A 14634-nucleotide genomic window follows, 5' to 3' on the forward strand; every position below is an offset into this window, starting at 1 on the left:
GTGTTTTCTTCCTAAAACCATCTTGGATATTTATTCAGCTCAAACTCTATTTGCTAAACATTGATTTTCTTGGCCATCTCGTTTCTTTAATTGTACAAACTCAACTTAGCTTTACATCATTAAATCTAGAGAGAGCATCAAGCGTTCTTGGAGTTCTTCTTTTTCTTTCTTTCTTTCTTTCTTTTTTTTTTTTTTTTTTTAGCAAAGTCCTTACTGAATACTGTTTCTTTTTGTTTGTTTCTCTATCTATGTTTTCTGGATGTTTATTTGTGTATTCTTGAATGTTTCTAGTGATTTTACTTTTAAAATTCCATAGCTATAATTTTAGAATAAGTATCTTCCATGTTGTTCAATGAATCCTATGTATTTTTCTTAGTCCTTTTGTTTTTCTAACACTGGCTATATTTTCATTTCACGTTGTGTTTTCTCTTCTCTAAAACTTATTTGATTAATTTACTGCACTCTTCTTCTATCTCCTGGGCTCATTCTATGACTACTGAGGTTGGTTCACTGAATAGACTTTGGAGTTCTGCATACAGTTTGAGTTCTCATCCAAGACCTACTTTCCCTTCTTCTCTTTCTTTGCCTTCTTTTCCTCCTTCTTTGAATCAGCGGAATCACCTGCAGAGTCTTTCTTGTCTTTCTTCTTGTCTTTTTTGTCTTTCTTACCATCCTCCTTTGAATCTCCTGCCTTCTTTTCCTTTTTATTTTCCTTCTTCTTGCTTTCTTTCTTGCCCTCTTTCTTTAAATCTCCCTTCTCACTTTCAGAATCTACAGGTGTCTCTTTGATCTTTGAAGGCTTTTTAGTAAGTTTGTTTCCTTTCTTTTCACCAGGCTTGTCAGCTTCTGTATCTGCAGGTGTATCCTTGGAACCCTTTGGCTCCTTCTTACCCTTTTTGGCTTCTTTCTTCCCACCAGGCTTTTCACTTTCAGATTCTGAGGCTGCTTTCTCCTTTTCCTTTGTCCCTTTTTTATCTTTTTTGGCATCTTTCTTCTCAGCAGCCTTTTCAGCTTCAGATTCTGAGACTGACCCTTTATCCTTTGGTTCCTTTTTACCTTTCTTGGCATCTTTCTTCTCGCCAGGTTTTTCACCTTCAGACTCTGAGAGTAACGGTTTATCCTTTGTCCCCTTTTTACCTTTTTTGGCCTCTTTCTTCTCACCAGCCTTTTCACCTTCGGATTCTGAGACTGATCCTTTATCCTTTGGTTCCTTCTTCCCTTTTTTGGCTTCTTTCTTTTTATCAGCCTTTTCGCCTTCAGATTCGGAAGCTGACACCTTGTCCTTCTGGGATTCCTTTGAACTTTTCTTAACAACTTGTTTGGCACTTTCTTCCTTGGTTTTCTTTGACACTGTCTTCTCTTTGGCTTCAGATTCACCTTTTTTCACTTTCTCTTCTTTCTTTGTTTTCTCTGAAGACGAAGTTTTGGGTGGGCTTGCTACTTTAGACTCCCCCTTGCCAGAACGAGATGGTTTCGGTGGAAGACCCTTCCTGGCAGCTAAATAAACGGATGGTCTCTCGGAAATTCTCATCAGAGAACGGTGCATCCATAATGGTGGTCTGTGAATTCCTAATTTTTGTTCATCAATTACCTCAATATTGGTAAGAATAATAAGGAAAAAACATGTTATATAGCCTTTAGCAGTAAAATACCACATACATATTTTAATTTCAACTGGAAATATTTTTTGGCATGTTTTTGAATATTTTCAAAATCTGTTTTGAAAAACAGTGGATTAATAATGGATTTTAAAGTCTATTCCAATTTGAATTTCATTATAACTTAAAGTAATGAGCAATTACGTCCCTACTTGTGGTCTGCTTTCAATTTAGAGGAACCACAATTTTTCTTTAAGATTTAACATTAAAATTTTTTAGAGACCTCCAGGGATGCATAACACATCAGAACCTCTCTTCATTCTTAGGAGAGTCTATAATGACCCTATTTTGAGGGTTTATATCTGGAGAAAATTCTTTAGCTATTCATATTAATTGTGAATTAAAGTATCTTGACTTTTTTTTCTTACTCTGTAAACAACATATTATAGGTTCAAGTACTGAATGAGCAGTTAGCATACAATAAGCTATGAACAATAATGAAAGAGGGGCGGCAATTATGTAAAATATATCCACTGTGAGAGGGCTCATATTAGCCCTCACCCACACGGGGCAGTTAGCAATGTATTTATGACTTTGGAAGATTATTGTTCCTAAGTAGTAGTTATTAATATATACATGATATTTTCATATACTCACAGGAGCTGTATTGTTACGTAACTGGGAAGGTAGTGATCTCCGTTTCTTTCCTGGTCTTGGTGGTTTGGGAAATGCCAGGGAAAAGTATTGCTGATTCCATGATTTTTTGCTTAATTCACTGACTAAAATAAGAAAGACAACATATGCTTTGCTATAAATAGAATCTTGTCTGAACTGAAGTGCCCCTGAGTGCATATACCATACAAATAAATAAATGCTGCAAATTATAGCTTCATTTATTTGATAGCTTAAAGTTTTCAGTGATCAAAATGAGAAACTTTTATTTTCTACATGGAGCAATTTTAAAATAAATAACTAATTTGATCAGTAACTATATAAAGTACCCATAATGAAATCAGTGTGGCCTATAACATAAAGGAGGAAAAGGAATATTACTGCTCCCATTTCAATATTGCTGTCTCTTCCAGTTTAGATTCTAGCCATATATTCTTTTGCTTTGAATATAATCTTGATCAGAAAGATAATGCAGTAAATTCTTCTGTAGCCACCAAATAACTTAGCACATTGCTTTACATAACATATGCAGAAAATACATGCTTGAATTTACTGAGTTAAAATCCTATCAGTTAACATCCCCTTTCTCAGCTGTAAGAGGACATGTAGTATACTAAAATGATATGCTGTTATAGAAGGTTAGTTTAATAAAAAAAATGGTAAACAAATACAAATGTGACTGAGACAGTGATGTTACCAGAAATAGCAATAGAAATTATTTGGGTGCTTCAGTGACAACTGAGGTCAATGAGAAACACCATCGCTGTGGTAGTGCACATTAAATATTCCAATTTTAGAAAAAAGACTTGCTACTTTCCAAAGGACATTAGAATCAGTGCTCAAATGTTCAGAATGAATGCCATATTGAAGTTTAATTGAAGAGAGAAAACAAGCTGCTACTAAAAGCTATTCAATATTAAACAGATTTTTCTTTTCTAGTACTGATATGAGCTAAATATAAACAACCTGGAATTCAGTAAAAGATTCTGGGCTAAAAGTATTCATTCAATTTCTTCGTCGCTTTTCAAATTCAAGACCCCATGTTATATTATTTCTAAAATAAAAGTATTTCAGAAAATTTAAAACCAAGTGTATACAATATGTACCCTGTGAAATGTGTTCCCTGTGCCCATGAGAAAGGTTCTTTGGCAAATAAACGTAGCGTATTAATTAGAGACCACAGCAGCTTATATGACTTTAAACTGAAGATAATAAACACACGTCTAAAATTAATCAGGCAAAGCTTATAGGAATAATGATTTAATATCTGAGCGGCCCGCTCCATGAGATAGAACCCATACCCAGCTTTGCTCGGTGACTAAGATCCAGAGACTAGAGGGCCCAAAGAGCTTAGATGAAACCAAATATTATTTAAAAGGAAGAAAAACAGTGATAAAAAGGAAGAAAAAAGTGATAAAACGACTCTTAATGATATTCTGCTGTACGCATAGATCAGTGCCTTGTTCAGTCATCACCAGAGAAGCTTCCTCCCACAGATGGAAACAGATACAAAGATGCACACACACCCACACGCACACACCCCCCCCACACACACACAGAGAGAGAGAGAGAGAGAGAGAGAGAGAGAGAGAGAGAGAGAGAGAGATAGTTCTAAAGGCTATGTGTGTGTCAACTTCCTCTCCTCAAGACTCAGAAAACCCATAAAAAATGAAGTGGAAAAGTCAGAAGGGATGGAGGTCACCAAGATGTCAAATCCATCTTCACAAAGGTCATATGAACGCATAGAGACTAAATCAGCAATCACAAGGCCTGCGCAGGTCTGCACCAGGTCCTTGACTGTACACTACACTTCTAGTTTAGAGATTTTAATGGGACTCCTGACTGTGTGAATGAGCGGGTCTCTAACTCTTGGGCCTTATTTTGGGCTCTTTTGCTTTTGTTGATACACCTTATCCAACTTAGATGTGTTGGTTTTTGTCTTGTTACTATATGTTATTTTAAGTTTTATATTTTTCTCTTAGAAGCTTGTTTTTTCTAGTGAGAGACAGAAAGGGACTAGATCCTGATGAGGGGGAGTGGAGGGAAGGAACTAGGAGGTTTAGAAGGAAGGAAAACTATAATCAGGAAAAGCGAAAATAATTTATTCTCAATAGAAAGGAAAAATATTTAAAAATAGAATCTTGCATTCAAAAAAATAAATATTGAACTTCATCTTACCTGGAATATAATTATCATATGGTCCATATGTTACTTTCAGGCTATTAAAATAAAAGAGAAAATTAAAAATATTTTAGACAATTATCATTTAACAAATGATCATCATTGTATGTAAAAAATCACCACCTATTAGACAATTATTGGATTCTCCTTATTATACAAGTTGATTTCATCTACAGGAGAGTAGGGATGAACAAAATACTCCAACCTTAACAAAACTAAGTTAGGATGAGAAGAAGATGTGTGTGTGAGAGAAAGACACATATATACTTACCTACCTTCTTGTCATATCCGAATTTTAGAGTCTTTAAATTAATTTATAAAACACTGATCAAGTTATTTTTCTAAGTCATAGCACAATTCCTCTTGGAATTGACATTTAGCTAAGATATCACTTTATAACCCATGCTTAACTAGATCAAAAAATATCTTCTCATAATTTAACAAAATCTAGGTCATTAAATAATATATGTATGTGGGCATGTGCATATGTCAAGATTGTGCACTCTAATTACTGAGAAAGAATTACATTGTGTACATAACCTAGAAAAGTAAAACAAATAAATAAGGTATTTTGTAAACAGATTTCCATTAATAACTTTTAACTTACCTGATTTAATCATAGGGAAATATTGGTTAGAAGGAAAGAATATTTTATTAACTTTTTTTATTTGTTTAAACAAAGACCAATGGTAATATGCATTAGTATGATTGTTCTATAATGTTCTACTGTGTAACGAAAGAATATCTTTTGTTGATTTGACTGAATCTGAGCATTAATTATATACTTATGCAAAACTAGTATCTCAGTTTTCAATTTATTAGTTGGATATGTATGTGTATGTTGTATGCATATGTATGCATGTCTGTATTAATGCAGGTAAAAGTGCATGTTGATGCATATGCATATATATATATATATACATTAGAAAGTCAAACTCATTGATTCTCTTCAATATGTATTGAAGCATGGTATCTCACTTGATCCCAGAGCTCACTGATTCAGTGAGTCAAACTAGCTTTCTCTAGCAATTCTGTCATTGCCTTCCATGCTCTGCAATTATAACGTAGCATTCATGCACTAATGACAGCTAGCTGTACTCTGGTTAGACTCCTACCCTTATGCTTGATAACAACCACTTCATACAATAAACCGCCTCTTTATCACCTATATTTTACTTATTTTGATGATGTATCAAGTTAGAATTAATGTTCACACTTGGTCCCAATGGAAGAGCAATTTTCTGGTAGACAAATATACAGAACTGAGCAATTTTAATTGTTCTGAATTAATGTTAATGTAGACATTTTGAACAAAGTTAAGAGTTAAATGCAAAATAATGTTTCAAACTAATAAGACATTAAAATAGTTTGCAAAACAGAACCTACAGATTTAATATCTCATTATGCAAAGCAATTGTTTAAAATCACTGCTTTGAATTTTTGCATAAAATTAGTTAGAGAGAATAAAGAAACCAGGAGGGGAGAAAAGAGTTTGAATCTTTCTTTGGGCCAATATTAACATACCCCAAGCTTCCAAGATTATTATTAAAATTAGTATTACAAAAACACTCATTAATAATCAAATCCATATTACTTTAAATTTAAACATATTCTACTAAAAAATAAAATGATGGACCAAATAATATTATGACTGAGATTTGTACTCAACAATATAATTTAGGTAAAAATAAGATCAACTGGCACATTCATCCTAAATGAAAATAATAAATAAACATAATGTGATCAATTCAGTATATGTTGAACCAATTATGAAAACAATAGTATACAATTATATTTCATTCATTTATTGGAAAAAATGGACCTAGAAAATATCTTCCAAATTTCAATAAAGTTAGTCTAGAAACTATGTGCTGTTAACATTAAAATCAGTAAATTAAGATGAACTTTCTCCTATAATCTGAGCAAAATACTCACTCCCATGAGCACTGCAGCTAGTATCCATCCCATGCCCAAAGGCAATAGAAGCAAAGAGACTGTAAAGAACAGTCAATATATCTCTATTCATAGTGGAGCTGGGTGGGTAAATAAAACAGTTAATAGAATCCATAAAAGCAATGCATTTTAAGTGAGTATACTAAGGTTATAGATTTTAATTGTTTGTGTGATGGTAAGCTTTAATTGTTGATTACAGTATAGGATCACTGGAGGGAAAGAATGCTTGTGAGGGACTGTCTGAATTTCATTGACTGATGTGGGAAGACCCGCCCACTACGGGCAGAACTCTTTTATTTATGAGTTCTCTCAATTTCTGGTTATTTTTATTTGATTTATTGAATTGGCATATAAAATAAATTTCCTTATGCTATTTTCACACATACTTAGATTTAGTTGATACTGTCCTGGAAATCCCTCTCTCCCTGCCTTTCTCACTCTATGTATCTTACACACAGAGACACACACACGCACATACATACACACATACATGCACATACAACGTTACTTCATTTACCAAAACGTTTTTCAGTTTCATCTATTTTCCTACAAACTTTTAGTGTCATTTCTCCACCGCTGAATAGAATTCCACTCTGTATACCATAATTTTACAATCTATCTTTGGGTGGACATTTAGGCTGATTCGATTTCCTTGCCTTTATTAACAGATGAGAAAATATCTTTGTGTTCAATAGTCCGTATATTAATAAAGAAACAGAGAATAAAAATTTAAATTTATTTAAACAAATAGGTGTGGAAATGCAGTATACCCCCAAAAAGTTCCACCAATAGGGTTGTTCATAAAAATTTAAATGCCACATCAAACATTTGGAAGTATTTCCATGAAATACATCATACTGTACTTTAAAGAGATGTGAAAACAAATAAGAGAATTCAAATGTATTGCATTTGGAAACTAAGGTAGTCAAGGAAGAGATGATCTCAAAGATAAAGGTTGATGTCAGAGAAGTAGGTGTAGAATGGTGGTGATTAATACTATAGAGCTTGTCTTATATGCTTTTCCTATTGATGTGATACAATACCCAGACAAGGGAGGTAGAGGCAGGAGATGTCTAACTTTGATGCTAGTCTGGTCTACAGAATGAGTTCCAGAATAGCATGCTATTTTCCAAAAGAGTTCTTAATTTTATATATCCAGATCTATCAAAACTTAGACATATTTATGACAAATGCATGCAGAGCATTTTCAGACTCTTCTTTAAGCAACAATATATTCCAAAGAAGTAGACACTGGGGCCCACGGGAAAGTTTCTTTGATATTCAAATTTATAGAGAATAGATCATCTGCAATTTACAGGAATTGTTAAATGTTTAAAAAGGCCTGTCTTGCCTTTAGATTCCAGAATTTCATTCTTTCGTCTCACCTTCAGGTTTTCTTCACCAATTTAAAATAATTTAAAGGTACTGGATCTATCTATCTATCTATCTATCTATCTATCTATCTATCATCTATCTATTTATCTATCTATCTATCTATCTATCTATCTATCTATCTATCTTTCAATCTATCTAGTTTTTTTCCTAACTTATTTGGACAGAAATTTGTAAGTGGCTCAGAGAGAGATGATAAGTCCCTAGTTAACAATAATTCACTATGTCATTTGATAATCTCTAAATAATTTGTGACATTAAATTAAGACTTCTAGAAAAAAGAAACAAAAGTCCAAGTCTTTACATTTTACTGAAGTAGAACAAAAATATCTTACATTGGAGTAGCTAACACTGTTGCACATGAGCGAGGGCCTTATTAAAACCTTCACACATGTTTATGATTGGCTTAGTAACAACATGATAAGCATCACTTTAGAGAAAAGACAATATAATATGAAGACTTACAATCTTGGTATAGACATTTCTCCCACTTGTGACTTGCCAGGGCCTAAGTTTGGGAATGTGGAAAGGTGATGTCATAAAGAGAACTAGAACCCTGTGATTTAAGGACAAGGGCGAGAGTTCCTTCTGCTTGGATTTTCTGACATCTAAAATTCTAAGATTAAAGTTTCCTGTCACTTATCTTTACTGAGTAAGCTTACAAATCACAGTCACATTCTAATATATACTTAAGTTTTAATACTTCTACTTTATTAATATGTTTGGGCTTTGGTTTGGTGGTTTGAGTCAAAAATCTCTCAATGTAGTCCTGGCTGTTATGGAACTCACAATGTAGACCAGGTTGGCCTCAAACTCACTGAGCTCCTCCATCCTTACAAGTGCTGAAAAAGGCATGTGCCACCATGCTGGACCTTATTAACACATTGAACAAAAATATAAACTTCAGTATTTATCTCTGACAATTTATAATAATCCCAACTCATTTACATTCATTTACCTTGTATTAAATCTTTGCCTAACTTTCCATTTCGTTTTGCCTACTTAATCTGATATAGACTCAACTTGTAAAACATGTCTGAAATTTCAGACAGCCTGGGACTGAAGATATGACTCAGAATTTACAAGTATTTGCTGTTCTTGCAGAGGAATTTGTTCAGTTCCTAGCATTCATGTTGGATTTGTCAGAAATTCTTATATTTCCAGCTCCAAGAAATATGACATCCTCTCTTGGCTTCTGAGTGCACATACTCACATCCATCTATATAACTAAAAGCAAATCTTAGGAAAAGCATAATATTTAAAAATTGCAAACATAATGAAACATCTACAGACATTTGAAATTATAAAAATCATGAGATGTTTGAATTTCTGAATCTGGCTTGTTGCTTTTGTTTTCAATTCTTTTCATTTTTTTCTTAATCTTACAGCTTTTCTTTCACTTTATGAGTAAATAACTATTCATTTTATATATTCTTTTATTTATCCAATGTTCACTTGATAATGGATTTAGGTTGAGTCTATTCTAAGAACCAACAGACATGTATGTAGAAGAACTTATAGTCCTTTGGAAATGTTTTGTGCAATCATTGTTTTGGGCCTTACCATCACTTACCATCATGCTGAGCAGGAAATGTCACAGCAGTTTGAGGTGTGTATGATGAGGCAAATTGCTCTCATCATTTCCAGGAAGCAGATGGAGAGAGAGGAGAGAGAGAGAGAGAGAGAGAGAGAGAGAGAGAGAGAGAGAGAGGAGTGCAGAGGAGAAGATGAGATGAAGGAAGTGAAGGGAGAAGGGAGAGAGGAGAGAAGAGAGAAACTGAGATCCAAGGCTTCTTCAGAAACATTTAATTGCATAACAGCCTCCTACTATGCACCACATACTGATAACACCACCCTGTGGATTATTAAATCAACAGCTAAACATTCAAGGACCATTTATACAAAGCATGACAGGAAAAATATACCATTGTTAAACTTTATTTTAGGAAACCATTAAGAAATCTTTTTAATTCTGCACAACAATAAAAGTTCACATATGCTAAAGGACAAGCCTGGAAAATAAAACATAGATATAAATTTTTATATTTTCCTTTATTCTCTTAATCATTTATATTGCACTTCTATTATGGCCTACAAGTTGTATATGCTATTAAGTTGATGATTTATTACTGATGATATGTGTTTATATATTATATGATTTATCACATGATTTAGTCAATCATCTCATTCATATACCTAGAAGCTTGCTTGCTTTCCATTTTACTTAGCTGCAAATTTAATTTATTCCAGTATTTCCTTCCTCTTACGAAGATATTTTTGCTTAAAAAACATAAATTATGTCAATGAAATAACTTCAATGGTGCATACAAGAATATGACACATCTACATTTTCCACTGTGTCATGTAGAGGAAAGCTGTGTTGTAAATGGCAATGCGAGAATAGAATATTTTGCCTTTGGGAGAATTGACTTAACAAGTACCCCAGAATATTTTCCAACTGCGCCTTTCCAATCTGATATTAATATACATCTGTTTCATTTGTTTGAAGATTATTCTCTGAGTGCAAATATGTGTCAAATTAAAAAATGTGTTGCAGTGTGAATGTCAAAATATTGTATTTCTGAGTCTAAGAATCTGCAGTAGCCGCTTTAACCTGGATCATTTGTTTTTAGATTACAGATGTTCAGTTCATATTTTCACCCTTACAAGAAAATTTCTTTTTAATTTTATTGTATGATCCATGAAATGCAAACACTATAACTGTTGTAATTTTCATTGAACCTATTAAGTTACAGAAACCTAGAGATAGTTTCTAGTCAATTTCTGTAAAATGATAAAAAACTGAAGACAATTGATTTTCCTAACAGGTTATATAATTCAGAACATAATATAGTTCCTCATATTATCTCCATTATTAACCTGAATCATGAAGGAAGATTTTTGGCTGAATTTCAGGTGAAGTAGTTTTACCTAGGCATTTTGAAAACAAAATTGTTCATCTTCACCACTGTGGAAGCAGTTCATAATTTTTCTATCTGCAAAAGTATATTGACAGAGATTTGTAATTTTATGTAACTACCCAGGAAAGAAAAAGGGCCTCAAGAGTAAAAAGAATGGACAGAATGGACTTTTTAAAATTGATTTTTATTGAGCTCTACATGTTTCTCTGCTCCCCTCTCTGTCTCTTCTCTCCCCTTCAATCCTCTCCCAACTTACTCAGGAGATTTTGTCTTTTTCTACTTCCCGTGTAGATTAAATCTATGTGTGTCTCTCGTAGGGTCCTCATTGTTGTCTAGGTTCTCTGGGGTTGTGATTAGTGGGCTGGTTTTCTTTGTTTTCTGTTTTAAAACTACTTATTAATGAATGCATGTGATAATTGTCTTTCTGGGTTACTTCACTCAAAATCGTGTTTTCTAGCTCCATCCATTTTTCCTGCAAAATTCAAGATGTTGTTAATTTTTTTTCTGCTGTTAGTTCTCCATTGTGTAAATGTACCACATTTTCCTTATCATTCCTCAGTCTAGGGACATTTAGGTTGTTTCCAGGTTCTGCTATGACAAGTAATGTTGCTATTAACATAGTTGTGCACAATTGAGCGTCCTTTGGATATATACACAAAAGTGGTATTGCTGTGTCTGAGAAATTGTCACACTGACACCCAAAGGGGCTGTACCAGTTTGCATTTCCACCAGCAATGCATAACAAATTTTTGTTTGTTTTGTGGTTTAGATGTAGTTTATCTCTGAATGTTCAATACACACAAGTTGATCCCAGTGGGTTTGTGTTGATGGAGCCTTAAAAAGATATGACGTTTGGAAAGTAATTGAGACTTTACTCCAATACTGTAATAAATTAAAGCTTTAATGATAATGTGTGCTGGGTCTTAGGTCAAAAAATTATTGTGACTTAAAAATTGAGGATGGCTGTTATAAAGTAAGTTTATACAGTGTATTTGGTTCTTTGTGTAGGAGGCTGTTTTGATTTATGTTTCTTAGTCATGTTGTATCCCAGCCATGATTTCCCTCCACAGGACATTGATGACATACTTCTTGGACCTTGCAACTAGTAAAACTATATGTCAAATGAACTTCATCTTAACACAAAACATGGAGCAGTATCTAGTATGATTAACAAAATTCACAAGGTTTATGAATGCCAGGAATAAGGCATTCAAATTTTGTAAATTATACAAGAACCATCCTTTGCCTTGATTAAATTATTTCTTCCAAGTCAACATAGTGGTTTTCATTAATTACCTGACACTTGCCTAGTAAAAGAAATTTTTTTTAATTTTTATTATAAAATTTTGTAAATATCAAATATGTAAACTCATTTATAAATTCAATGCAGATTTGTGGCAGTATATACATAAAAGGCCTGTATTTGTTATTTTGAGTAGTAGTTAATTCTTGGGGGAATAAAATTCATTCTTAGAACCTAAATGCTGATGCTTTCAGTAGAATTTGAAGCTAGGCTTTTGTGTGTGGAAAGAGGTGTGAAGCAAGAGTATGATTGAAACTGTCTGTAACTGAGAATCTATTTGTATGTTATTTATGGCAATTAACATAATTTAAAACTTTCTTACACATATGACTATAAATGGAACAACTGTTGAAGAAGTATAATTATCTCCACTATATACAGATGTTGTGAATGAATACAAGTTTATATATAAAGATACCTAGTTGGTAATATTTGGTATACAACAAGTGATCCAGAATTATTTATTTATTTCACCATTTTTATAGCAGTTTAAAAAATATTATACTTTGTGAAGGTAAAATTATTGTTGGCACCATTTGGAGTCCTGGCCTTCAGCTGCTCTTCCCTGCTCGAGCCTTCTGATTAGAGTTACTAAACTGTGCCTTGCTTTGAGGATCAGAGGATAAGGTTTTCACCTGTTGGCCCACTTGACTGTTGGGTATATAAGCCTCCATGGTGCTACTGAATAAAGGGCTTCTTACCAGGGATTAGACGTCCGTGTGTCTGTCTGTCTCTGTGGGTGTTTGTGTATTTCAACCTCCAGCTCCTTGCCTGAAGGTCACAAACTGTATTGTAGTGCATAGACGGGGGTGCAGTGCGCCGCGAATTATATATATATATGTTTTTTTTTTTTTTTTTTTTTTTTTGGTTTTTTGAGACAGGGTTTCTCTGTGGCTCTGGAGCCTGTCCTGGAACTAGCTTTGTAGACCAGGCTGGTCTCGAACTCACAGAGATCCGCCTGCCTCTGCCTCCCGAGTGCTGGGATTTTATATATGATTTAAAAATAGGACAAAGTTAGAGAAAAGATGAAAAATGCTTGCACTTATCTTTTAGCTTCTAAGCTTAAGAGAAAGAAAAGCCTAGAAATCAAAGATAAAAATAGTATAAAATGCTAAAAATTACCAAATAAAATGGAATAGCTTGCTTTTTATAACACTTTGGAGCAACATATGAAAGAAGAAAATATAGCAATTCTGAACTTAGATGGATGTGGCCAATCGATATGTAAAAATTCAGGAGGGAGCATGGCTTTGCCCCTGCAATTTACAGCCTAACACCCAGTGGTGGTATTGTTAATACAAAAGAGCATAGAAAAGAATAGAGATATACTAATCTAGGTAGATTGCTTAGGGATGTTTTGAGCATGAAAAATAGATTTTTGATTATTTATTTATTTAGTTAATTTTACCATTTAGTGTGGCCTTAGAGAAAAATCTGTTACAAATATCCTTTTCCAAGCTTTGGGATATCTTGGGTTTATCTAATAATCGAGCATTGTCAGAATGAGAAGTAAGATTACTTCATTTCCGGGGCTGGAGAGATGGCTCAGTGGTTAAGAGCATTGCCTGCTCTTCCAAAGGTCCTGAGTTCAATTCCCGGCAACCACATGGTGACTCACAACCATCTGTAATTAGGTCTGGTGCCCTCTTCTGGCCTTCAGGCATACACGCAGAAAGAATATTGTATACATAATAAATAAATAAATAAATAAATAAATAAATAAATAAAGATTACTTCATTTCCTATGGACATTGCAGATGAGATTTTGATATATTATCTCTTGCATTAAGATGTGTAGCAAGGAAAAGCTCAATTTAAACATTTATGGTCAATTGGTCACCTCTGATAGTGTCAAAAATTCTCAAGTGAAAGGAGAATGTTATCCGAGTCCCTGTGTTTCCTTCTCAAAATGGTAGGTAGCTATTCAGTCCTGCTATGAATCAGTTTGAGGAAGGCTCCATAGCATGCTTCTTATTCAGGGTGTTTTCCTTTTAGGGGGTCCCACATTGGGGCAACATCTGTTGGGGTCCAGACTCGACTGGTTAGTATATATTCCAGGGCAGGGGTATGTCGATTAGAAATGTTAGGCAGAATAAACAGAGATTTAAAAGAGATACAGTGACACAGGATACCAGGAGGGCAATCCAGGAAATACTGTAAGCACCCATGTTTATTTCTTACGATCTTTAAATACCCTGATCCACAAGAGGGATCCGAAAAAAAAAGGACTTTTTAAATCATGATACAAGGGACAAAGTGATTACCATCTTAATACCAAAACACCAAGTGATGACACTCTAAGCCAAGATATCTTTATTAATAGCCACACCTTAAATTAAACCTGTCAATATCCTTGAAGGAGCAAGACTAGGCCTGAATTCTCTTTTAGTCAAGGTGGAACAGATCCGCTTTGATGGGTTCGCACTGTTCCTGCAGATAAGGTGGATTTTTGTTGTTGTTGTTGTTGTTGTTGATTTACATGTATTTTGGCAAAATCAATTTATTACAGAAATGTAAAACATTCAGTGATTTTTGTACTCTGGGAGGACAGAAAAATCATCATTTGATTATTGATATAACAAACCAAAGAGCTGAAGAATTTTAAAATGAAATG

At 33.8% G+C, this 14634-nt stretch overlaps 1 protein-coding gene across 1 annotated transcript; it reads right to left on the reverse strand.

The window, feature by feature from the left end:
• Nucleotides 1-559: 559 nt before the first annotated feature.
• On the reverse strand, nt 560-8278 carry Cylc2 (cylicin 2). Its single transcript, XM_057791183.1, has 4 exons — nt 8262-8278; nt 4449-4489; nt 2256-2377; nt 560-1591 (listed from the first exon to the last, which is right to left on the reverse strand). Exons 1-4 carry the CDS (start codon nt 8276-8278, stop codon nt 560-562), a joined length of 1212 nt encoding a protein of 403 aa, XP_057647166.1.
• Between the last annotated feature and the right edge of the window lie 6356 nt (nt 8279-14634).

This window comes from Chionomys nivalis, chromosome 16, assembly GCF_950005125.1.
Source record: "Chionomys nivalis chromosome 16, mChiNiv1.1, whole genome shotgun sequence".
NCBI classification, from domain to species: Eukaryota; Metazoa; Chordata; class Mammalia; order Rodentia; family Cricetidae; genus Chionomys; species Chionomys nivalis.